At 38.0% G+C, this 26,460-nt stretch overlaps 1 protein-coding gene and 2 pseudogenes across 2 annotated transcripts; all 3 read right to left on the reverse strand.

Annotated features, from left to right (window-relative positions):
• Nucleotides 1–291: 291 nt before the first annotated feature.
• On the reverse strand, nt 292–8,588 carry LOC122091734 (annotated as a pseudogene).
• Nucleotides 6,334–14,060, reverse strand: LOC122092359 (annotated as a pseudogene).
• Nucleotides 14,061–17,051: 2,991 nt separating this feature from the next.
• Nucleotides 17,052–21,712, reverse strand: LOC122090510 (ACT domain-containing protein ACR4-like). Of its 2 annotated transcripts, XM_042660133.1 has the most exons (8): nt 21,210–21,712; nt 20,226–20,298; nt 20,072–20,117; nt 19,852–19,966; nt 19,681–19,748; nt 18,991–19,587; nt 18,770–18,874; nt 17,052–17,842 (listed from the first exon to the last, which is right to left on the reverse strand). In XM_042660133.1, the coding sequence occupies exons 1-8, from the start codon at nt 21,211–21,213 to the stop codon at nt 17,501–17,503; spliced, it is 1,350 nt and encodes a 449-aa protein (XP_042516067.1). In that variant the 5' UTR covers nt 21,214–21,712; the 3' UTR covers nt 17,052–17,500. The 2 variants fall into 2 exon arrangements, with proteins under 2 accessions (XP_042516067.1, XP_042516066.1); XM_042660132.1 differs by having other exon boundaries at nt 18,991–19,748.
• Nucleotides 21,713–26,460: the final 4,748 nt, after the last annotated feature.

The following is a 26,460-nucleotide window of genomic DNA, read 5'->3' on the forward strand; positions in this document are numbered from 1 at the left end:
CTCTTCTAAGGATGTAACCAAAGGTGGAAAGAAACAAAGAAAGATCCAAAAAACCAAAGGTTCCTATACTGAGCTCACATGCTTAAAATGCCTTACAATTGTCCTGAATATCCTTTTGTGATGCATAGATATCCAGAATGGATCAATACGAACAGTCAGCTCCACAATAAAAATCTTATCCACTGGAGTTATTAGATGTGAATCGAAGAGATCCTCAAGGGTTTCAAAAGAAAGGAAAACTGAAGAAAAGATTAAAGAAAATGGAAAAAATAAAATAAAAGAGTTAAAAGATGAGAAAAGGCTAACTTCATCTTTCATTCTGATAAAGGGGGTAACTTGTCGTACTGAAATGTTCACAAAGGGTACTCTCCTCATCAAGAAAAAATTGACAATGAAAGCTACCCACCAATTCCTTCTACAAGGTACCCCAAAAAATACTCTACAGATTTCCATCTCAGAATGTTGGCAGAAATTTCTCCTTCAAGCGAGATATAAGCTTGAATTTCTCCTCTGCTTCAACCTGCTGTCGGATGTTGGTTCTTGATGCTCTGTCAGGATGAAACATTAGCAAGGCTCGTCTATAAGCCGCATATACCTGCATAAATATATTGGCTCAGTACATTGGTACATGAACAATTAAAAAAATAATAGTAGTAAAGCAACCAGAGATAACTACACCATTCAAATTAGCACTCCATCTAACAAAGGTAATTTGAATTTTTTCTATAGTAAAACGACAATTCACAGTAGTCCAAATACAGTGCCCGCACACTCAATTAAAACATTTGATGTTATTATTACTACAGATGATGGCTCTCGTTTTGGCCAAGGAGGTTATCACCATGACTGGACATAAAATAATACATTCACTGAAATCTACATTTCTGAAACATTCTGGAACTGAATACAAAAAATTAAAACCTAAAATAAATCAACTGATAAATGTCAAATCCTGTTGGATTAATTCTGTTACATCCATTGCCACCACCAACTCTAAAAGTTTTCATGTCTCTGCTCACCACTTTAACCCAGATAATCACTGTCCTTCTCCTTTTCACAAATTTTTGCTCATCTTGTGCAACTTACCACTACCCGTCCTAAGTTCCCTGGAACTCATTTATTATTTGATTCTAGCCATCCAAGTTTTACCACTCGTTCATATTCAGTTCTTGACAGCCCCATCTCATGCAAGCAGGGATTACAAACCAAACATCCTGCTGCAATGAGCTTAAAAGCAAAGAGAGAAGGAGAAACAGTCCTAGAACTAAGTGACATTCAAAGCTTCAGACCAATCATGGAATCAGGTCTATGAATCTGTAAGTGACACTAAATAACGGCAATGGAGAAGGAGATATAGAACAAAACAAGGGTGAAATCCGTTTACCTTAAAAAAATAAAAAATAAACTCCTTTATTCATCAAACCAAAAGATAGGAGACCATCTTTCAGACCACACCGTAAAATTTCACTACCAAAGATCACCATCTACTGTATGGGGATATAGCCCTATTTATAAAAACTAATTCAACTCACTTCAGAATTTCTAAACCTGCTAAACAAGCCTTTGAGTTGAACAGACCCTTATTGGAAAACTTAATACAAAAGTAAAACTAAGAAACTAGATAAAACGCACTAATTAAAAAACAAAATTCATCACTTCTTCCTCGACTAATTAATTACTTGGTCACCATAGTTCCATTTCTTACAATAAAAACCATAAAGTAGAAGTCCCCCTCATACAAGACCAAAACCAAAACCTGTATAAGCTTAATATAACACATTAGTGTGTTTGGCTCACATCACAATCTCAACTAACTACATTGCTTCGAGATATGGGTCCTGAGGAAAGAGATAGATCAACCATCATTGCCATAAATCTTGATGAAGCCCTTTTGAAGCTCATAGCAGTTGCCCAACAAAATCAATTTCTCTATCCTCTTAACATAGGAAGATTATTACATAAGCTTTCAGACAATAATGAAACAACAAAACACCTTGTGCAAAATGATACCTCCAGGAAAGACTTGTCAAAATACAAGTGGTTGATCACAAAGATGAAAATTCTTAATGAATAGCATAATGCTCAACAGGCTAAATACTTCTGGTCCTTGAACCAGGTTATGTTGAACATTTTGATATTAGCAGTTCTTGTAGAGTAGCACAAGAACATTTAAGTCAATGAGATATTCAAAACGGCTTAAGGGGGCTTTAGTGATACAAATCATGGAAGTTGGAGTCTAAAGCAAAAACATGGAGCACTTTCAGTTGCAACTCACCTCATTGGGCATCGGATTGAGACCACCACCTACATGGATACCTAAGGAACGTAGTAGAGAACCCAAATCACTGCATATATGTTCCATTCTATCAAGTTCCATTTGTATCTCAACACGAAGCTGCTCTTTCAAGTTGATAGTTTCCTCGTCCTGTATAGGGAATCATATACAGGGAAGAAAGTTACAACCCCAAGAGGGAGGGAGAGGTGAAGAATATGTATAGCTGCATTGCTAACTCCCTACTGTAACTAAGAAATGTAACTGCATAATTCAGAAATGCAAGGGGGAAAACAAAATACTAGATGAAGAAAGTGCTAAAGAACCATGCCTTCTTTTGTGATTCCCGCATTTCTTCCACACGTTGTTTCTGTCTTCTCTCCATGTCTAACTGACGCATACTTTCAGCCTTCCTTCTCTTCTTTAACCGCTTTGCTTCTTCAGCCTGCAAGGGACCATGAACAATAGATCAGACATGTAGCAGCTTCAGGGCATTCACATCATTATTTCTCATTCCAATTCTGCAAGTCAATATGCATGAATTTTACATATAAATATAGTTTTAGGATAAATTAGAATTTCCTCTCTTCCGCTCTCTTCCCTATCAAATTGCATAAAAAGTATACAAAACATCTAAAATACATGAAACATACAACTGACTTATTGCACTCTTTGGTACATTGCAACCCTCCCAATTCCTGCCTTCACTAGTTCATTGTTAAGGTCATAGCAGGACCTTGGTTACCACTAGAATCGAATTTCTGGTGCAGAACAAAAATGTTTTCAAACTGTCCTACGACTATTCAAGCACTAGATCTACATGGCCCATGTAGGATAACTTTAGTCTTGGATTTTTTTGACATTAGATAAAAGGTCAATTAAGAAAGAAAGAAAGAAAAAATTGGTCTACATCAAATACATCAGAAGTTATGGTCAGTCAAAGTTACCATTTAAGTTGCATTGGAAGTTCAGTATATCCAAGAGTATTTGAGGATAATATTTCTTTTGGGTAGTTTTGACAATTAGCAGGACTTTCTAGCATGGCTAGTTTCTTCAGAAGAGGTTCCACACTTAGTTTTACTTCTTCATGCAATCCGAAAATCTAGATTATGGATCTCTGATGCAAGAAGGGCCAATGATCAAATATGTGATCAGATCTGAAACAAAAGAGTAACTCCGCTGTTAAGAGAAGAAATCAGATCGATATGGTGATATGGCAATCTTCTCTATGGATATCTACAAAATGGTCCAGATTGGGCATGTGTCAAATTTCAGACTTAGATTCAACCATAGTCCATATAACCTCCCAGGCCCTCTTTGAAAATGTATGCTTTAAAACCTCATACGGATTCTTAGGAGCTATCTCCTCTCTTCTTCCTTTTCTACTTGCTACTTTCTGTTACAGAATCTATTCCAACCACAAGACTATGCACCTACTCATAGTTATCCTACCTTCTTCCACCATCAACTCTATATGCTTGGGACTATGTCAACATATTCTCTATGTTCTGTACCCTGAAGCCATTCCAGCCCCAGTAAGCTATCATTCAACTTGTTCAGAATTCAGAAAATTCTACTTCCATCATCTGTACCTATTTTCCATCACCCTTCAACCTATCAAGAACTACACCATAAAAACCTGGAACTAAATCTCCTATTTTGGCACAAACAGCTGCAATATTTATTCACTTAATCTTTTATTTTATTTATTTTTTTGTTAGAGAGGAATTTTAGGTGAAGGCAAGATCCCATCGAAGGTCAGGTAAGCACAGTCCCAGTCACTCCAACGGTTCCTTTTCTAGTGAAGTCTGTATTGCATTTACAAAATCTGCTTCCATGAACATTGAATTCAACCCTAAATGATCATCAACCGCTAACCCAAAGGTCAAAGCTCTAACTTCTATTCAATTTGAATACAATTGGGCCAAAGAAAATAATTACTGTCTGCACTGCAATTTCTAACAGGTTCACCTAGGCCTGCAGGACCTGCTTTCCCCCTTGAACTTCCATTAAAGTTAAGCTTGAAGGTTTGAGAAAAAGGAGGTGCCACACTGTTCTTATTGAATCAAATCTGTTCTGGGTCTAATGATAGTCATCACCCAAACTTCCGATGATAGCACAGGTAATCATCATTACATAAACTTCCCTTTGATATGCTAATCAAAGATTGCATAAATCTGCAATCAGATTAAAAGGAGTAAAACCAGATGCAAAATTCTACAAACACTCCAGATAACCTATTGATAAGTCAAAACAAATTACATATGCCAAACCTGAATTTGTAATTCCTGTTGCCTGGATGCCCATTCTTCTTCTACCGCACGTTTGTACTCATCAGTCTCCTTGATCTTTTCTCTTTCACTAATTAAATCATTCTCATCATCAGGCATACAATTCCCATCTTGATTATGTAACAGATGATTCTTCTCACCCTGCATTTGACCTTCGGAAAGGTATTCTTGATCGTGTTCAGCACCATCTCTAAAACATCTCCCACTCTCAACTTGGGTTCCATCTTGTTGAGTGTTAAATAAAGATTCATTAGAAACAGATTTTTCTTTGTCCTGACAACTGAATGTATCATGATTGATTTCAGGGTCATCCCATGATTGAGCATTGGAAAAAGACTCCCCATGATTGATGTGTTTTCTGAAGCATGACTGAGTATCACAAATAGATGGATCTCCAAAAACTGGCTTCTCCTTGTCCCGAAAACTTGCTCTTTCATATTTGGTGTCATTTGGAGGCTGCGTGTTGCGACAAGAAGATTCTCGATGAAACCCTTCATTTTTTCCCAAATATGCTTCTCTATCATGATCCACTTGTTTATTAACTGAATGATGGATGTTGCAGTAAGAATCCTCTTTGTCCTGGAAACTAACCTTTCCATGATTGGACTGTGAATCACAGCCTGATTGATGGTTGAACCAAAAAGGTTCTGCAGCAGCATTCTCCTCTTTATCATTAAAGAAGACGTTTTCACAATTAAACTGTTCATCAATATGTTCTTCAAAGGAAAAGAAAGGTCCCCTCCATGGACGATCATACTTTCTTTCAGAAAAATGTGTTTCCTGTGTGTGTTTCCTGTGGTTGTGTCTCACTCCATGAACGCCTTTCTCGCCCAAGAACAGTTGGTTCCAAATCCTCGATGGGGTTGTTCTCCTCAGGGTTGAGAGAAGTGTCCTCCACAGGTATGGATTCAGAGGTTGTATAGGAAGATATATTCTCTTTTCTGTTATTGAAGTTACTTGAATCAGAATGAATAGGGTTTTCTTTCTCTTGTTCAAATTCATTTTCTACTTCAACATTCTTTTGATTATCAGTATGGGATCCAGAACCACTACCCTGCTCCTCTACAACTGATTGAGAGCAACGGATATCCTCTGAGTTTTTTTTCCTTGTAGAGGCTTTTTCCCACAGATCACGAATTTTTCCATAAGAACCCTCCATAAGCTCACAGTCCGAACAGTCACTTTCTGATGACCCACCCTCAGAGAGAGGATTAAAAGTAAAAAAACTACTTGGGAATTTTTTCCCAGAGTAAGTCCTCTTACACTTTGATAATTTCACAGGGAAACTTCTTTCCTGAATGAACTCACAGTCATCACCATCTGACTCTTCGGAGCTCTGTAATTGGCGGGGTTCAAATCGAGATGCCCTGCTTGAGGCGGTATCACTGTCCAGATCAGCAACTCTTTCACCATCATTTCCAGGACTCTCATCATCATCATCAATGCTAATAATACCACTCCGAGATGGAAAATTTTTGACATTTCTGGAAAAATTGGAAGCATGTTGTCCTCTTTGCTGAGAGGACTCCGGAGCATCAATAACAACAACATCGGATGGATCATCAGGGTCAACATCAATGTAGACAATAGAATCCGTTTTTCCTTTCTCTGTGCACCTTCCAATAGTTCTGCTTGCAGTAGAAGTTCTTGGTTGAGATTGACCCTTGGACATTCTTTGTTCCAAGCCTGTACTTCTCTAAGAGAACAACATATATAAGGGATAGTACTATTATTATTAAGATCTGTCACCAGCAGAAGAAATATCTTGCTTCATTTCCACCATCTCCCACAATCACTTTTCAAATTATCTGAAATGAATTCGCCCAAAATATTCCCACGCTCGGCTGGAAGTTTTATCCTCTCCACCTGAACCCAACCTTCAGGAGAGATTATATAAATCGTACTAAAAATGGTTAAATAACCTGCAAAGCACAACGAAACAGAAAGAATGATCAGTAACATGACTGGAATTACGAACATTAAACAGAAGTTGCATGGGAAAACTGTAAGCAGAGCATGGAATGGAAGTGTGAGCAGGTATGAAGCGTCGGAGCGCCAAATTTGGAAAGCTCCTAACACAAGTGTATTGGGATCTTGGAGAAAGTAGCTTAACAAATATAGGAAAAATGTATCCAATTTAGAAATATGTTAGTAATTTATAGAAAGGAAATGAATAAGGTTATCACTCTTGTTTAGTTTATATATTTAAATAGGATGAGGGTATGAGTTTTATATTAAATTTATTGAAGGAAGGCATTTCAACATTAACCAAGAGAGATAAAGTGTTGAATAGTGTCTTTATTATCAAAAGGCATTGGCCAAAGACGAAGGAAATGAATAGGGTTATCACTCTTGTTTAGTTTATATATTTAAATTGGATGAGGGTATGACTTTATATTAAATTTATTGAAGGAAGGCATTTCAATATTAACCAAGAGAGATAAAGTGCTGAATAGTGTCTTTATTATCAAAAGGTATTGGCCAAAGACGAAGGACATTTGAGGTTATAAAAGTAGAAATATGCCAAGCAAAACTTAGAGAAGTGTATTGAGTCTACGGAGGAGATAAAAACCATGAACACAACCTAGGAGATCACATTAAATAGAAAATAATTTTTTTTAGCAAAACTGAAGGAAATGTAGAAGGAGAAGTCACGGTTTGTTGATTTGAATAGAAGATATCCAGTGAAAGATGGCTTAATTTAAAAACAGTAGAAAGAGACTAAGCAGAAGAAATGAAATGTATTCATGGAAAAGTAATCAAGTTAGATAGGACTGCTGAAGCATGACGTAACACTTGAGGTGACCCTCCTACCCAAACTTTTAGGAGTATGGTTCATAAATGAATCTGCTCCAAATTCCTTGGATTACATTTTATACTCAAATTTAGCACCCTCCCACATCCTTTATGTTCCATTGTTCAGTAAACACAATGCAATGAAAAGCAAAAAAGGAAAAAGAATAAGGAAAAGATATTGCAAGGAAATGTAGCAGATGCCAACAGTTTTGATAAATTTATTTACGCATAATTATAGACATCTTGACATCATCTAAAATACGACATCAATACCACCTTAATAGGATAGCAAAACTAGTTCATTAAGTTCCCTGATCTGTGCGTATATTAGTTTCAAACAATTAAATAACGTCCATCAGAAAGCAAAGACACATGGAAATTACACTTAGCGAAAGAGACTCAAGGGAATTTCCAGAAAATAGTCTTGGCCTGTCATTGTTGTTCACAAAGAGGAACATATCTAGCAGAAAACTCATAAGTAGGATTCAGAGGATAACTTTCTATTACCTTCACTCGAGCTATGTAGAAAAATTATTCCAGAATCCACTTTTTATACAACATATTAAACCAACCACATAAGTGTGCAAATCAAAGTCTGCACATCGTCAAGTAGAATAATAAACGAAAAACCCACAAAGAGAATAGCAATTACAAAGAGCAATTCATTGTTTCGTATAGATTTCCTTTCTTAGAAAACCATAAATATAGGCAATTGTCAGGAACTACAGAGAACCCTACCAAGAAACCCGTCAATGGTCAAATAAACGAAAACCCAAAAATTAATCAAAGAAATTGGAAGAGGGAGATCCTTACATAATCAAATTAGAAAAAATTCAAGGTCAGGTTAAAGAAGATCAAAAGTGTATTTTCATGCAATCGAAATTCGAAATCTCTAACACAAATTCCAAATACAAAAACAAGTTCGAATTCATGAAAGGAGCTTTTCTCTTTACCTGAGAACGAAAAAAAATTCGCCCTCGCCCTCGTCGTCGTCGTCGTCGTCGTCGTCGTCGTCGTTTCAACTAGGGGAATACTCAAATAATGGAAAGTTTGAAAGAACGAGCTATACTGCAATCTACAAAAGAATCTGCACAACGCAGTTGTGTACGTACGGACTACGGAGGGAGACCGATAGACGGCGTAGGGCGCACTATCACCAATGGTGTACGTTTTTGCATTGGCACCAATCGTACGGTGCAGTTTCTACGAAGTTTCAGGACTGGTTTCCAAACGAACTATTACGCGTTAAATTGTAAAGAGTATGATTACATGGGAAAAGAATTCTGCCCAACGGCGATATTTGAGTCTAGTTAACTTGAACCAGTATTCAACCACCATAGGTTAAGTTTGATTTTGAAAATTGAACCAAATTCAAAATTGGAGGTTCTTTTCTATTCTTCTTTCCACCGGTTAAATATTGCATCGACTCTCCTTGGTTTGAAAAAACGAAGATATTCTTAAAACTAAAAAAACAAGAAGAAGAAGAAGAAGAAGAAGATATGAAGGGATAAAATCATGTAAGGGGAAGTTTTTAGCTCAATGACAGGAAGCTAAGCAGTTGGGTTCTAACATAAATTCAAGGAAGGTTGTTGGTTGGATCCTCCTACCAACCACCTTGTAAAAATAAGTAGATATAATATTGCAATAAGTATGACCCAGTAAGCCTCCTTAGCGGGTCCTTTGTTTAGACCCCTTGTGGGTCTCCCTATGTGGTCTGTTTGGTCAAGTGCTTTTGGACATATTATATGGCAAGGTTGGAAGAGTTTTTTCATGTAGTTTTTTTTTTTTTTTTTTTTATTAGGCCTATAGCTTTATTGGCACATTCTAAGTGGGATAACCCTAGCTAAGGGTTTCAAAACTTAGCCCAAACTGATAAAATTGATCAAAAAAATCTGAATTGAACCAAACCGATCCTTATTGGATTGGTTTGGACTGAGGTATGTTGGGACCAACTAAAAATCGATCCAAACCAAACCAACTAATAACCAAACCGATATAAAAATAAATGATTATGAGATTATAAATTGATGAATTGACTATCCATTTTTTACAATATTAGTTAGAATATTTTTTTTGGGAGAGGGATAGGTATGCTAGCGTAGTACTTAGGAATGCTAGCGGCATTTTGACCGTAGGATTTGATCAACATGAATTGAACCATTGGATGGAGAGAATATATACAATTTTTCAATTTACGGTTGCAACACCTTTACTCTCTCTCTTTCTCTCTATTCTCGCCGGCAAAAGTTTACTGGAACCAGCCGGAGAAAGCGAAGTTGGGTTTTTTTCTTCCCTTTCTTTTATCGATTTGCAAAGTGCAACTTGAACATCAGCAGCAACTGTGGCAGCAGCAGCTTCGGCAGCGGCATCGGCATAGGCAGCGGCGGCAGTTCTAGGATCCCTTCGCCGGAATCTGACTCTCTCTCTATTCCTTTCACCAATGTTGCAAAATGAAAAAAACTAGTACTACAGGAACACTACTTCGATTTCAAGTGTAAGAAATAAAACAAACAAAACAGAAAGAATAAGATAGAGAAACTAAGACGCACCTCTCTTGGGCTTCACAATAGCCTTGGTGGTGGTGGTTGTGGTGGTAGAACTGTGTTGTACCGATTTCGTCTTCTCCTCAATAGGGAACAACACGCCATTGATGCCCTATACAGAAATTCAACCGTCAGTGTAGATGTCGGGATCGAACAGATAAGCCGATTCATCTCCCTGTCCAAATTTCACAGACCCATCTACTTCCTCCGCCACAACCTTGTGGGGTACTCGTAAAGTATCGTACTTGATCTTACCGAACCTCCTCAGCGCATTGTACATACTCTCTTCCGTCTGATACTCTGGAATGAGATGGTAGTAGACGATCTATTCTGGAGCACCAGCTGCACATCGTCGTTCGAAGCCAATACTGTTAAGACGTAACCTTCAGACACTAATTTCCCCATTTCTGACGCTAAGGACGTGAGTTGACCAGAGTGTCGGCGAGCTCATTGTATCCGCCGTAATGCAGGAGAGTGTGCATGAAGTCCTTAACTTGGGATTCTCCATTGAACTTGTGGTGAGGACCGCCGGGGCCTAGTGCTGGTGTCGGAGCTAGTGACGGCCCTGGAGCCATTGCATCAGAGATCGGCAGCATAGGCGGTGAACCTGCCGACGTCGGTGGTGCTGGTTTCTTGAGCCGGTGGGTTCTGGGGTCGACAGTCGGTGCTCTTTCTGGCTTCACCGCAGAAGTCTGTTGGAGATTTCTCCGGCGGTTGAAATCATCTTGAACGGATCGGGGGATTAATAGCATTTCGATCCCGTGAATGACACAGTCGGGACAGGTCACCGAGTCTGGATGGATGACTGCCGTGGAATCAACCTTCTTGTCAATATCTGTACAGGTAAGATGAACATGATCGTGAGAAAGTGTCTTGTGCTTAGCTGACTTGCCGTCGTCGCTTCCGCTGCAGTTGTAGCCCCAGTTGCTATCGGTTACCAGATGGTACCGCTGCCGTCAACAACAGCGGTGGTGCCAACTACTTTGCTTTCTCCGACTGGATCCGGTGAATGAATGATTTTTTCCGATGAGGAGAGAGAGAGAGAGTAAAGGTGTTGCAACCGTGCATTGAAAATCTGTTTATCTTCTCTCCATCCAATGGTTCAATTCATGTTGATCAAATCCTACGGTCAAAATGCTGCTAGCATTCCTAATTCCTAGGTACTACGCTAGCATACCTGTCCTTTTCTCATTTTTTATTGTAAGGAATTGTTACAAATCATTGAAGATGAGGGTTTGAATAGAGAAATTGGTTTGCAAATTATAATAATGCTTCCATTGATTTCCTTGTTCACCATACAAAACTAGTTGGATAGTTAAATGATTGATTGGATAATAGGGTTCATTTTATGACTTAGTATTAGTTATCTTCTTAGTAATTTGTTATCTTTCTCTTACAATGTAAACCATGATTTAATCATAAATTTAAAGTTTTAGTTTTTTTTTTTTTTTTTTTTTTTTTTTTTTTCCATCAAATTTTGTCACTATAAGTTACAAATGTAAAATTTCATTATGGTTCAAGTTCAATAATAAACCGATTTAAACCGGTATTAACTCGATGTTGAAAAATCGAAAAAACACAAAATCAAACGGGATCAAAATCGACCAAAAACTAAAGTTTCTTAATGGATTGGTTTTGGTCTCTACCATTCCTAGACTGAAACCAATTCAACTCGACTGAAACCAAACCAAACTGACCTATTGACACCCCTAACCCTAGCCCAATCTATTATGGAACAAATTAAGGATAAGTGGGCTCTTTATGTAGTACTAATGATCCCTCTAGCCGTCACTTTGAAAAGCATTAATTCCACTCACAAGATTTTGTGCAAGGACTCCTTCATGTGGTTCAACTCCCCTATGCTCTACAGATATGTCGATCTACCATTTATTTTAATTCATCATGTTCTAATCACCGTGAGGGATTGGATTCACTGAAAGGATTCAGTTTTCAAAGAGAGTTAACTAATGTGGTACCATAGAGCGGCTACATAGGCTCTTAGATGTCACATCTGTTGGATAAACTCTTAGTTTTTTCTTACCTCTAGTGATTGCATCACAAGGGGCTCTTGTCGACCCTTTCATGCCAAAGGAAAAAAAAAACTCCTACCACTGTATCTGGGGAGAGTACGCAGCCTTCCTCTCTCAACAACTAAAATTTTGTATTTTTGGTTTGAAAGTGAGAATGTTCTCTCTCTCTCATGCAACCTGGAGCCTTCCCCTTATTTCTATTGATCACCACTTGTGATCTAAAAACCCACCACAACAGATCCATCTATTTGATCTGAATCAGTTTCTTGTGTGGATTTATGTCCTCTGTTTTGCCTCTTAACCTCTTATTGTTAACATTATTTTATCATAAGAATTCATTTGCTTTCCATTCTTGTGTTTATGCTCTCTGATGATTGCATCCCTACATGATTGAATACTTATTTCATATAATTTGAATTTGATTTTATGGTTGTGATTCATTGTCCATAACAATTTTTTGTCATTGCTCTGTAGTCTGCCATGAATTGGCCAGGAAATTCTGGCTTTCTCATTATGCTTTACAGAAGGCAGACCATGATTTGCTAAGCCCACATAGGCTCAATGTGAGCTTCAGATATGGTTTATAGAATGCAAGCCATGACTAATCTGCTCAAAATTTTGGCAGGATAATATCTGTAGTACCCTGTGCTCCACTGTTTGTCTTTTGGAAAACACAATACGTATTTGAACAATTATTATGAGTTGATATTGGATTTGTTATGATTTCCAATTGCCCATTTGTATTTTGCAATCTTATAAACTCTATAGCCTTCATATTACACATTGACTATTTCTATTTATATATTGTCTATCACTTTCTTCTGTATTTTTATTTTATGTTTGATGTTATTATAGGATGAAAACCCCATGATATAGAAATGCATATGCTTGTGGACCTAAGAATGTCTTCTACCTCATCCAGGAGCATAGCTTATAGTTAAAGACCTGTTTTCTATGTTCAAAATTCAAGAAAATTTTACATGTGAAATTTTTCTATGTAATTTCTTATATCAAAAAACAAGCGAAACTAAGGAACAGAACAAGACCATGATCACATGTTATTCTCAATACTATGAATCGTAGATCATAGTTCTAATCATGATGAGATCCTTTCAAATGGCTATTATGTTTTTGTGAACTGGGTAGCTAGCTAGACATTTGTAGGAAATGATGACAGTCCAATGAGTCAAGAAAGAATCAGGATCAGCCATCAGAATAATAGTTTGAGATCCATATATGGCTTTGTGGATAGAAGGAGTTGGTGGTTGTCCCTGTCAGTGATCAGATCTGCAGAAGAACAAACATGGAAGCATGGAACAAAGAATGCATTAGGCGTAGCCTTCCTTGGATCAAGAGAGATGGACTTTAGCAATACCAGAGCCATTGAGAAGCAATAAATTGAACACTCTGAGCTTTTAACTCTTAAAGGGAAGTTCAAAATCTAAATCCTAGTATCCAATGGAACAAAAGAAAGACTTGAAGTTAGGACACTACCATGTGCAGGAGACTTTCATGAATTTTTGTACATAAGTCTTCAAAATTATACTTGAACTCATCAGAGAAGAACACAGATATTACTGCCAAAAAAGCATCTTAAGAACTACAAATACCATTACACAAATATTATATCTTCTCCCCCATTAACTATACTCCCTCTCTTCACAGCACAGAAATAACAACACAACCCTTGAGTATCTGGAGTGGCAACCAAATTATAATGTTCATCCCTTCAATTGAGATCTGAGATAGTTGCAAGCAGGATCCATAGAATAAATGGTCTATACATAACATAGATACCATGAGAACCTTTGATTTTGATTTTCTTTGTAACAAATTATGCTGTACTGCCCTTGTGAATATAAGATGATTCGGGGACTATTACAAGGGGCGAAAGCAAAGGTATCAGAGTTTTATCGTGATAGAATGGAGATGAAAATGAAGAAGATGATGATGAGCGATCCAAATTGCACCCTATTGTGTTTGTCACACATTCTACTGACCCAACAGACTTTAGCTGAAGAGGAGTAGGAGCTTGCCTCTGTAACCGGCGACGAGGCTTCCTTGACAGAAACTCATCCTTGGGTATAAAAGTTGGGAAGCCAGGGAATTCAGGAGGGGAGTTCTCCATCTGTTATTGCCTGTAGATGCTCATCTCCATGCATCCCTTAAGTACTTCTCTTAAGAGTGCACAAGATAGACCACCAAGGCCAAACCCAAGTCTTGTGGGTCATCTGTTAATAAGTTAATATGGTTTCCTCTGTGGAATCTCTTTTTTCAAGTCATTCCATGTGAATTGAAGAAGAAATGCCAGAAAAGAAATGTGATTGAAGAAGTGGTTGTGTTGAGGAGCATAGGATAAGTGGATGCCTTCATAAAATAAATTGAAAGAAGTCTAAAGATGCACATGATGTATCACACCCATATCAAGAAATTAATTAATAAACATGATCAGTAATGAGATATCTTTGACTTGACCGGTCCAAGTAAATCTGTAAGAGGGAACAGTTCTGATTCTTTACTTCACATGGCTGATTAATTAAAGCCATTTTTGAATAACCATATGATGGGGCTTGAGGCAGATCAAGAAGTGAATTTATATGAGAGCAAATGATGGTTGAACATATTTAAAGAAGCAAAGATCAGAAGTGAATTGATTCCACTGATGAAAGCTTAGATTTTATGAAGATATTACTGATAAGAGTAATCACATCAGGTGGTCGAAACAGGCTCTTGATATTCTTGGGTTAAGACTGCGTAGTTCTTATCTTTGGACCTTGCATACAGAGTCTAGTGTATCAGGTACACCACTAATAGTTAGAGAAGCTTTACCACTAATAATTAGAGAAGCTTTTAACAAATAGGGAAGGTAAAAAAAAAGGGGGGGGGGGGGGGGAACCTTGTTTGGGGAATAAGTTTTCTATTTGTTTATCCAGATCCAACATGTCCAATGACATGGGTTACACATGCCACTACTAATAAAAGAACAAAGGGTTTCACTAGCCTCCTCTGATTGTTAATCCATTTATGGAAAAAAGAAGACTGAAAAGAAGTGTGATCAGAGCAAAAGCAATGGGTTTTGCTAGCCTGATCAAAGCGACCGCTGTGAAGCTGCTAAGACAAAGCAAGAGTCCAGGACTGAAAAATAAATAAAAATTTATGGTTTGGATGGTTATGAGGGCACACAATCTGTATATTGACATTTAAAAAGTTTAAGGGCAAAAGGTATTTAATTCAAAAATAAAATTTTTAAAAGAAAAAGGGTTATTTTAATGTATTTTTTTATGTGAACTAATAGTATTTATCTTCAGTGGAAAAAAAATATGTTAATTAAAATGTAAAAGAACGATACGATACTCGATTTTGAGCTCCTACACCCTGACATCAAGGCAGTGAAATGACCATTCAACCCACTTTATTGGATGCGTGGCTAGATGCTACATGACTAGATAGCATTCTCATTCCCATATATAAAAAAAAAAAAGAATTCTGAAAGGCAACATAGCCCCAACACTCAAAACACAGAGAGGGTGAAATGATCATCCCACCACCTCCCTCATGAAATGTGAAAATCTTATCCTTGTTGATGTTTTTATGAACGTTTCTATTGATCCTGCACTAGCACAAGGGCCATACTGCCTTTCAGGAACCCTCGCATATATAAAACAATAAAAATATTATATGGAACAAGGCATGCAGTAGCAGCAGTAGTGCAGTGCTATACATATATGGGAATCAGATTCCAACATATACTAAGGGAGGGAGAGCAATAATAGGGTCAACCCTTGGTTATAATGGTTCAGATTTGTTAATTATGAAATTATGAATTTTTTTACGGCTGGAGAATTTGATCGGAGTAGTCATTTCTGGACCACTTTCTGAGTTCTGACCACGCACATTGATTGCCTCGAGGATTAGGATTAGGATTAGGGCAACACACTTTCAAAACCTTATAAGATCCGCCAAAGAAAGTAATAGAGGCATCGATTTTATAGAAATGTAGCTGCTGCTGGTCAAATAAGGGCTGCTAATTAAAGAGATTGGAAAGTGGTTTACTTTCTTAGCATTTCTTTTCTAGATCTAATTCACATTATTAGGGCCCCCACCATAAAGCACTTGTAGAGAGAGAGAGAGAGAGCAGCAGAAGAAGAAGCCACCAGCTCCAACTTAACCAATAATGATAGGAATTATGATGATACATGTGAAGTAAGATAGATTGTCTAGGTTCCGCCCTTTGTCAAATTCCATTCAATCATATATCTCGGCCAATTCAGATACCGATACCAAAATGGTTCCGTTGTAGCGAACGAGATCGAACCATTACTGATACTTTGGTTCTTCAGACCATGTTATAACTCCCCTGTAAAACATATCAGCTGATACGGTACTGATACATTGGACGTATGATAAACCGAATTGAAATCTCTAGAAAGAAAATCTTTTGTTTCATGGTAACCTGCTCTAGCCCTCGTACGAAGCTTTTGTTATTGGGGTATGATTTATTGGGGTAATCATATGCTTCCTATGTTTCTAATTATTCATATAGCACATCAAATCAAGTCTTGGATAAAAATCTATAAGAGCACTCTTATCTATGGTTCTTTACCCGAGCAATCATTCTTTGTCACACTACACTAATGCAATGAACATTTGGTGATTGGAAGCATCTGAACACACATCCCAAGGTGCTCTCAACTGCTTAGACCCTCACTGCACCATTGCAATGGTGCAAAAGATTTGTATACCCTTTAAGAAGACAGAATCCAGGGTTTCCTTAAACAATGTGATTTCTCGCAATCGATAAATCCTTGACCCATCTCTTACTAAGACTCCATTGCCCTATCAAGCAACAGATGTTTAGCGGTTCAACCTGACTAGGTCTAGACGAAGACAGCTGCCGGTTTGAGTCGAGGCACCCCCTTCACACCTCCTCCCTCCTCCCTCCTCCCTTTCTCTCTTGTAGTTGTAGTTCGATAAGTGGCAAGGAAAAATTCGCACATACTTCGAAAAACAGACCATAAACTGACAGGGAGTATCAGGTAAGCCGGGCGTACTTCTCATCACCCAGACCCCGCACATGGGGTTTAAATTGATGAGGAGTGCCACAATCCATCAAATGCAATTGCAATTCAAACTGATGCTGTACTGTTAATTTCAGGGTATAAATAAGCATCTGTCAAAAGAAAGGAAAGATATACTTTATGTACAGAGTTCGCACTTGAAAGCTGGTTAATTGTTTTTTTACCTCATTCACATCTACAGTGCTGACCCAATCCAGTATTCATCTAAGATCATTCAAATTTGCAACTGGTGATCTCTTCTACCTTCTATCTCCAGCCTTTTCTTTCACCATCTTCCTCCAAAGAGTATGGGGAACATGTGAGAACAGGGGAAATAGGTAAAATTACTGGTGCACGCTTCTACGTTTGGTTACATGATGGAACCTAATAGCGTGGAATTTCACATGGAACTTGCAGTGGAATGGGTTTGATAGTATTTATATGGTTGCAGCTAAGCAACTCGCTAGTACCAATTCTGGGAACTTGAAAGTTGAAATCACCACCTCAAGTCTCAAGAGTATGACCTAACCAGACCAAAATTACTAAAAGACCTGGACTTGAAGAGACCACCAAAGAGGAACCTGGTTGGGGACTCCTGAGGTGGTGATTTCAAATTCTCAGAGTTTCCTTTCACTCGAAGAATTGCTTGACCAATTGCCTCACGTATAGATTCAATTGTCTTGGCATCGACAGGATTTCCAGCTGCATCACGAACATAAAAGGTGTTGAGGGCTTTGCCTGCTCTCGTCGTCACCTCTGCCCTTGTGACCGATAGGCTGTTCTCACGGAAGATGCGAGTGACATCAGATAGCAATCCAACTCTGTCGGTTGTGCACAATTCTAGCTTCAACCCCTGAAAAATGATAACACTGGAATGAAATCTATATTCCACAATCACAACCAAAACAAAGCAAACGCAGCAACGAAATAAAGCTCACGTGACACAATAGTAACAGGATGTTCACATGAAATCAATTGTATCCCAGATGATTTACACCAAGCGAGAAGATTTGTATGTCAGATGTATTATAAAGAAAAACTGGGTGCAGTAAATTTCATGTTCTCACATAAAAATGGATGTGGCAATACCCCTTTTTTATGCTTTTCTATTTCCATTGGTTATGTTGCTATCCAGTATTAAGTACCAATTCTACTAGGTGTACCAATAACTGTTCACACTGCTATAAAAGTATTAAGTGTATCGTCTATAGGACATAAACGAAAAATTCAAACAAGGATTACCATTGAGATCTACATATGATATTCTTTTAGCACGAACCACACCAAAATCAGAGCACAAAATATCTGTGCCTGATAATCAATTCAAATCATACTTATTTCTTACTGATACCATTGTATAGTTGATTTGAACAAATGAGTTGTGCCAGTTACCAAATGTGCAGAAGCTGAACTTAGTACAAAATTTTAGGTTCTGCTGCCCTGGGGAGAACTCTAAGGCAACATACGTATATGGTGAATCAGTGTTATGATATCATTCTATTTCCTAAAATTTGAGTCCCAAGTGGCATTCCATTTAAGACTAACATGCCACTGCTCTGGCTTGGTCCAATTAAATACAATTTCAATACTCTTTTAACAGGAAGGACAAATAGAATGGAAGATCCAATCTTGATTTAAGAATATCCCGAAGTCCCACATCGAAGAACAAGCTCAGGCTATATAGACAACAAAGACTAGAAGAAACAACATTTTGTTAAGACATAAGCTTATATATAAACCAAACAACTAGAATTACGAGTAAATGAAAGATAGACCACACCTCTGATACTCTTCTCTCTATAGCTGCTTCAAGACATTGGATCACTCTTTGCCGCTCAGCTTCTGAATTGACGGGAGACCCATCTATATGCCGGATATAGTACTCCTTAATAAGGGGGGGTGGGGGAAAAAAAAAAAGGAATTTGATTCAGACTCAAGTCAACTCAAATACATAATCCATGGAATTTGGGAATAATTATACCACAATTTTTTGATATATACCTGAATTGCTTCAGGTCCTTCTGCATCAATATTTGCATGGAAAACCACATATTGCATGTCTGTCAAAGTGCAAACGGTGTCAAACAGAAGCTTAGGCCTATCCTTACTTCGAATTGTGACCACCGAATAGTCCTTGTCATACAAATTAACAACCATCACATTAGGTCTAAGTGTCTCATCTGGTGTAGCATCATCAAGTGATCGTTCATAGTCCCTATCAGCAAACATCATCTGGTGAAGCCTTCTCTCAGTGTGAGTGCTCCCAAGAGAAACAACAGTCTTAGCTCCCCTGGCCTTGTTGTTACCCTTGAGTACATTGCAAAGACGTTGTTTAATCTTAGACAACCTCTGTGGATCGGTGATTGCAGAACCAGTCTCCTCATCAGTTACGTGCATCACGGCTGCAGCTCGGGTGTTGTGAGTCCATACCTCACCATTAACCACACTGCATTTCAGGTCAGTGAGGACAGCACAGACCTCAGAGAGTAGCCCCGGTCTATCAGTGCCAGTAAGTTCAATGGATGTGTAGTCTGTCGATGCTTCCACCCCTACAGATCTTCTCAATGTGGGAACAAAATAGGAATCTGCTCCAAGAGACTGTAGAGGAACTTCAAACGTGAGATGGGTATGTTCCAAGGAAAGGAAAGGAAAGGAAAAGACAATTAAAGTATTAGAAGAAATTGGGGTAACCTTACGAATATAATCCAGAATCCCTTCATCTTTAAGCTTGTTTCCTTCCCGATCTGTAACATTAAAAACTGGTGGAACCCCACAATATTATTTTACAGTACAAAAAGTAAAAGCGGAAAGCATTTCACAGTAGGATAATGCAGTAATCAACCAGAAAGTGTGGAATCTTACCGTCCATGAACCACCCTCCATCAGAGGAGATATAAGCTTTAGTGATGATAAGGTTCAAATCCGTAAGAACCTGTACGACCTCCAAAAGTATTCCATGTTTGTTTGCACTGTCCACCTTCATCATCAAATGGGAAAAAAGGAAGATAAAGGAAAAATAAGCAACAAAGACAAAGCCAAGGAGAATAATGGCCAAATAATTGAGCAATAAAAAAGAGTATACCCGTATAACCGTTGCATTATTGCAGGCTCCATTATCAATTACAACCCTGAAACAGAAGAAAACAGAGAAGAGTAAATTTCCATACTTAAGCAATTACATGCCCAAACCTGGAAATGGGCTTTCTAGTACATCGAGAACTGAATAAATTGCATACCTAGGTGGATTCATCCTTCGAATTAATTTCTCATACTCGTCGTCCATGTCCCATGAAGAGCTCCACTCGATCTCTGAAAAAAAAATTAAGATTATAGACATTCAGAACTAAAGATTCAAGCCCACCAACAACGAAGTGGTTTAAGAAACCAGAAAACCATTATTGCTGAAGAAAAATTACTAAAAATTACTATAAAGACATGTCGCAGAACGCCCAATCAAGGGAAACAACCTGGAACTCGAGCCATGAAGCCACGAATCCTTAATTATTAAAATGAAGATTGAAACTAGGGAAAGAGAAGGCATTGAAAACACCTATATGTGAGACCACCCACTAAAAGAATTCTTGGGAGAAAAGATTCAACAATCAGATAGCCCAGAAGAAACCACAAGAGGGAGAAAAAATATAGAACACATGACCCACTGAACGCCAACCACCGCCGTAAGAGTTAAATTGTTAAGAAAACCTAATTTTCGATTCAAGAAAACCACTGAAATTAAACCAAAAAACTTCAAACCTTCAAACCAGAAATGGCAAAGGAAGCAATGAAGCATAAGAAACAAGAAAAATCACTAAATAAACTGAAAAACCCACAGGGATACCAATTACAAACAGTGGGACAACCCATACAAGGACGAGCTAATAAAACCCCAGGTTCGAAACAACAAATTAATGAAAGAGGTGAACCTTTTTTTTTTAAAGCCAATTTATGACCAGAATCACGAATTCAGAAAATTAAGGAAAGCCCGTCACTCAGATTCCAGAATTAAAGAACTAGACCCACAAACCGATGAAAACCCATCAATCAGATCAGTAATTAAAGCCAATGAATGAAAAGATAAACAAGAAACAAATAACCGAACAGTATGAAGACCTCCGTGGCTCCGTGAGAACAGAGAGACACCCATGAACTAACCCAGAAATCCAATACACTGATAGAAGAACAGAAAACGAGAAACGAGGAGGAGGAGAAAAGGCACGTACCCATTATAACTCCCTAAGGATGCGTGCGCTGATTCTTCTGAAGAGACCAAATATCTTGATCTTTACTACGCAAACTTTAAGCTCTACTTAGACTTTCTTCACCCTTCTCCGGCTGCTACCTCTCACCCAGTCCCCTCTCCCCACCCTTTAAGCCAAAAAAGGAGATCTCAAAGCAAAAACCCCTCCAAAACCCACCTGCAATTCCCTCTCCCGACACGAAACTCCAAAACCTACGATCTGTACAGTAAAATGACAGACTCTCTCTCTCACTAGATATATATATATATATATATAAATATATACGTCTAAAGAGTACAACAAACAAGGCCCTAAGCCCCGAACCAGAACTACCCACCCGGCGCACTGTAGCAGCAAACCTGACTAGGTTAGCATCCTCCGCTCCCGCTGAAATGCATTCCCACTTTTTTTCTGGTGGCGATGAGAATTGAGAGAATCGATATGCAGGAACCCCTCGGCCGCAGTCCAAAGGATGATTTATAGCCCTTCCATTCTAACGAGAGAAAAAATTGTTTCTCGGAAGAAAATTAAATACGACAACCAGACCATTTCGTCAACGGATGGGCCCTACCCTAAAATAAATCGGCATGGTTGAAATTTATTGCAGTGGTCATCCAACGGTCAGAAAAATTCTAGCAGGTAATATTAATAATTTTTTTTAATGACATGAGGCAATCGTCACATTTTCTAATTTTACAAAAATTTAATACAGTTTATTGGCGTAGAACTCCCTAAGGCTTGAGAAAATACGAGTATATACTACTTTCAGTTGGAAGGGCCGGGCATGTATCAAGCCGATGGATCCATGGTTTCAAGTATCAGTATTGCACACATCCCCTCTCTCTCTCACATCTAATGGTTGAAGGCACAACTGTGTACATCATGGTTTTATTCCATGGAATTGGATCATGTATTAGTAATTCCAAAAGTCAATACCATATCATCTATTTCGGATAGGAACACCTCCGATTTTCTTTAAAGAAAATAATAATAATAATTAAGCATTTTTACTCTTGGTTAGTGTCGTCCCATTGATATGATATCAACTAGGTAGTAGGATTAGGAGGATCTAACTTATCTCCTCATCACCTGTCGTTCAAGTCGATACATAGCTACTTAGGCAAACGACACATGAAGAAGCGATGATTCAATGGTTTGAGAAAGATACGAAAAATAAGACGCTAATAAAGGTTAAGAGAACGAGGTGTCAAGAACCATTGGATCATCGTCTCACCATATGATATTTGTCCATATAACTATAGGTAAGGCCTAAGCAATAAACACTAAAGAAAGAAGCCAAATCCCAATCAAGAACATACAAACCACTTAGATGTTAGAACCATTAGTGAACGTACACAGCTGTGCATAAAACCTTTTATCTTAAAACTTTAATGGAGTTAAAAGATTCCAACAAAAAAAATTGGATTTAAAGACATCAAATAATGGTATCTTACCTACGTGAGCTACAAAAAGGGAAGTATTCCGTATACCGTACCACTCTAAACATAAACGAATTCGGGACGACAACCACTGTTACACTGTTTTATTGTGACAGGAATCCCACCAATATCTTGTAATAAAGAAAACCATAATAGGAATCTCTTCTCTCTCTCTCTCATCTGAGTCATCTCTAATCTCTTGTTTCTTTGTGAGGGTTTGGGTTTTAACTTTCGACCTCACAAATCACAACCCATCACAACTCTTACACTTGTTGAGCAAGTCGTGCGGGGGTGGCCCACATGATTATTTATCTCACTAGGGTCAGAAGACTCAGGACTCAGCCTGTGCGCCCACACACCCGTGTCTTACGGTTCGTGCCGGACCCCATGTCGCTCGCATGTGCTCCTGCCTCCTTTTCCCTTCCCTTCCCTGCCCCCTCCACTGTTCTGAGTGCTTTAGCTAATCGGCTCTTCTTGTCTTTTGTGTTCTAATTCCCTCCTCCCCAAACGTATATGAGACAACTATAGTTACATACAATATCCATGAAGCCTTGAGTAATTAAAGGCAGTAACAAACAAAATCAACACCATTCATTTGGAATCAACCCATAATTAGTAATCTTGATTGACCCACTTGTGATTCCTTTGCCTTCTAAGATTCTAAGAATAGAGTCTGAACTGGGTTCAGCAAATGCTCCACTTCAACCCAGTCTGGGAAATGATTCAGAAAGCACCAATAGTAAGTGTGAACAACCTCCTGATATATAGGCTAGGTAACTAACCAGTCAATGGACCCGACCGGCCCGGCCCCTTGATCCTCTTCAGGTTCCCCTGCTTTCCGGTTCGGGTGTTCGGGCGTTCGGGCTGATATCATATTACTGCCCATTTGCCACTATTTACATATATATTTATAGGATCCAATGCTGGACGACAAAGCGTGTGTTTACTTTGGTGTCTTCCACCTCCCTAGTGCTTGTGGGCTCGTTGCTGTCACTCCCAAAGGGCAGTGGTAGTGCTAATCACTCACCCATTGATGGGACTTGTATAGACTTAGGGGAAAAAAAATCCTGAGTCTTGTGTGTGTTTTTTTTATGAAGAAAAAATCTTACGAGTCTTGTGTTGCTTACTCTAGATATGGGCGGGTATAAGAAACCATTCTGTTTATTCGTCTCATGCATTAAATATACTTTCACGCGTTTTCTCATTGGTCCTATGCAGTTGTGCGGTGGTATTGTCTACTAAATGGGCAAAGTTCTTTATCTTGTAAACTTATTATTTTCCAAACTAAGTAAATTCAACTCCATTTTCCAACCATGGTTAAAATAAAAATAAGTGTGTCGAACATAGTATAATTTTCATACAATTTTCTTTTTAATTCTTTGTGGTGAAGACTCTATGGGAAGGGATTTGTTGCAGGCCAACGGGAGCACACATGGTTGACATCCAAAGGGAAAGAGTGTGATGATCATTTCATTGACCCACGTGAAATGGCACTAGAGGATGTTGCTAGGAAGCATTCTTTTTTCCAAACTTTATATACATAGTGACAATATTTATTTTCGTATATTGTAGTGTTGAAATTCATGCCAAATGATCATATTAATTGTATATCCATGATTTAATATATTAATAATGGTCATACATAAATGTATGCTTCAAAGTGCAAATGTTATAAAAGAGTCATATGTATGATACCTTTATAAGTTTATTTAAAACTATCATCTAATTTTCCCTTGTGTTATTTTCAAAAAATCATGTCACTGCTATACTTTTCTTCGCATGTATAATTCATAATTATTGGTATTCTTCACAAAATTTCAATTCTACCAAAACTATGAAGGATGAAGTAAGGAATGATTATATTAGATGGTTTAGGAGTAACTCTGATACATGATAAGCTACAAAAAATTCCTTTATGGTAATATGGTTTTATTCAATCAAGCCCTTAGGATGTTCCACTATGGAATGGTGATTTAATTCATATTGAAATATCTAAAACGAGTTAGAAGCAGATTTAAAATGACTTTAAAAAATAAGGTTAAGTTGTTTGCTCTCTGAACTTAAGCCATACAATATTATTAAACATAAGATTAAGTATACTGACAATATATCATAAGTTAGCATCCTTTGTGTTTGTTTCTCTCTTCTCCTTTTTAAAATGACTCTATATCTTTCCTCTATCATATTACATTCATTAACTTACATCTCTCTCCTAAAATTTGTTTCATTACAGAATAAATCAATGTAAAAGAGATGTAGAGTACCGTTCGTACAATAGACAGAATCTATATATATTCCCGATAGGCCTCATGATGGGGCCCACTTGATGACAATAACGATGATCTTTGATTAACTCATCATTAGGCAATTGCTTCAAAACTCGATTATCCCATTCCCACTGGAACGCTTTGGCCAACCAAATGAGAAAAATGGAAGTCACAGATTCATCATCATCATTTCTTAATAATGAACTATGAAATCAATGAGCGCATGCTTGGTGTTGGATCCATTGGATCTTAAACTATTTGAATTTGGGCCTGTTTAGCCCCACGCGCCAAAAGAACCTGGATAACCTATTGGTAAGGGAAGGTTTCATTCAAAAGAAAGGTTTTCTCAGCTGATCATACGGGTTAACATTCAACACTTGTTCTTTTTGTTTATAAATATATTTCTCTTTATCTTTGTAATGGTAGAGGGTGGATATTAATTCGTACAATCAAGTGATCATATCTCGGTTTTTGTGACCTTATGCATTGTTTGGTTTACATAAAAGGGTACTTGCATGGGTATTTGTAGAAGGAAAAAGTAAAATAAAATTTGCACATAAAGGGTCCTTAGTCTCAACAAACGGGGAGCTTATTCAGACTTGCACCAAAACTCACATGCAGAGGGATCCGACCAAAACATATGAGGCTTTTTAATTGAGACATGGTTCATGTGGAGCGTCTATATGAGACAAATAGATCCATTAAGGTTAGAAATCTTAGTTGATTAAATATCTATGAATATATGTTTGGAGGTGGAATTTTATCTTAAGATTTATCTCAGAGAGAGAGAGAGAGAGAGAGAGAGAGAGAGAGAGAGAGAGAGAGAGAGAGAGAGAGAGAGAGAGAGAGAGAGTCTAAGGATTTTCATCACTACCCTTGGAAACTTCGAAACTTCGATCATCACGATTCATGTACGGCAATTAAATCCATTTCACTCTGAATGAAGATTCATTGAGGTAACCTGATCTCTGTTGTTTTCATTATCTTTCAAATCTAAAATGTGCAATGATGCAAAGAGGTGTTGTTCTAGAAAAGAAGAAGGGTGCTACAAGGTCATGGCGGAGAGGAGAGGGTTGGGTTGAACATTGGGGTGAGCAAAGGCATTGGTGCAAGGACCCCACCATGCAATGGAATTTTTTTTTTTGGGGGGGGTTGAGGGGGTAGGTTAACACTGACAAACATGGCATAAGTAGTTGGGCTGTGAGGTAAAACAGAAATCCTGATACCCAAATTCCCTTATACGCGAATGAAACTCGGTTGCTATTCAAATTGCAACCAGGTAAATGTCATAGGTAGAGGTGAAGAATTTGGATTCAAATCCTCTGTGGTTGGCAATGAATGTCAATGAGGAACCAATGGTTGAGAAAGTAATATGTAACCCAGCCATCCGATGTTCACTACTTGCTGCAAAGAATTTTTATGAAAATTTATGAGTCCTAACTGTTACCAGACTTATCACAAGCAGCTGCAATCGAGGTGGTAGTCAAAAAAAATTTTTTTTTTTTATACTCACATAAGAAAAAAAAA

This window comes from Macadamia integrifolia, chromosome 10, assembly GCF_013358625.1.
Source record: "Macadamia integrifolia cultivar HAES 741 chromosome 10, SCU_Mint_v3, whole genome shotgun sequence".
In the NCBI taxonomy this organism is placed as follows: domain Eukaryota; kingdom Viridiplantae; phylum Streptophyta; class Magnoliopsida; order Proteales; family Proteaceae; genus Macadamia; species Macadamia integrifolia.

What these genes read in the sequence shown, in the direction of transcription:
- LOC122090510 (XM_042660132.1), bottom strand. An exon ending in AAGGACCTGAAGCAATTCAG is followed by an intron (nt 18,875 to 18,990) that starts GTATATATCAAA and finishes CCCCTTATTAAG; the next exon opens with GAGTACTATATCCGGCATAT. An exon ending in TAGAGAGAAGAGTATCAGAG is followed by an intron (nt 17,843 to 18,769) that starts GTGTGGTCTATC and finishes ATCATTTTTCAG; the next exon opens with GGGTTGAAGCTAGAATTGTG.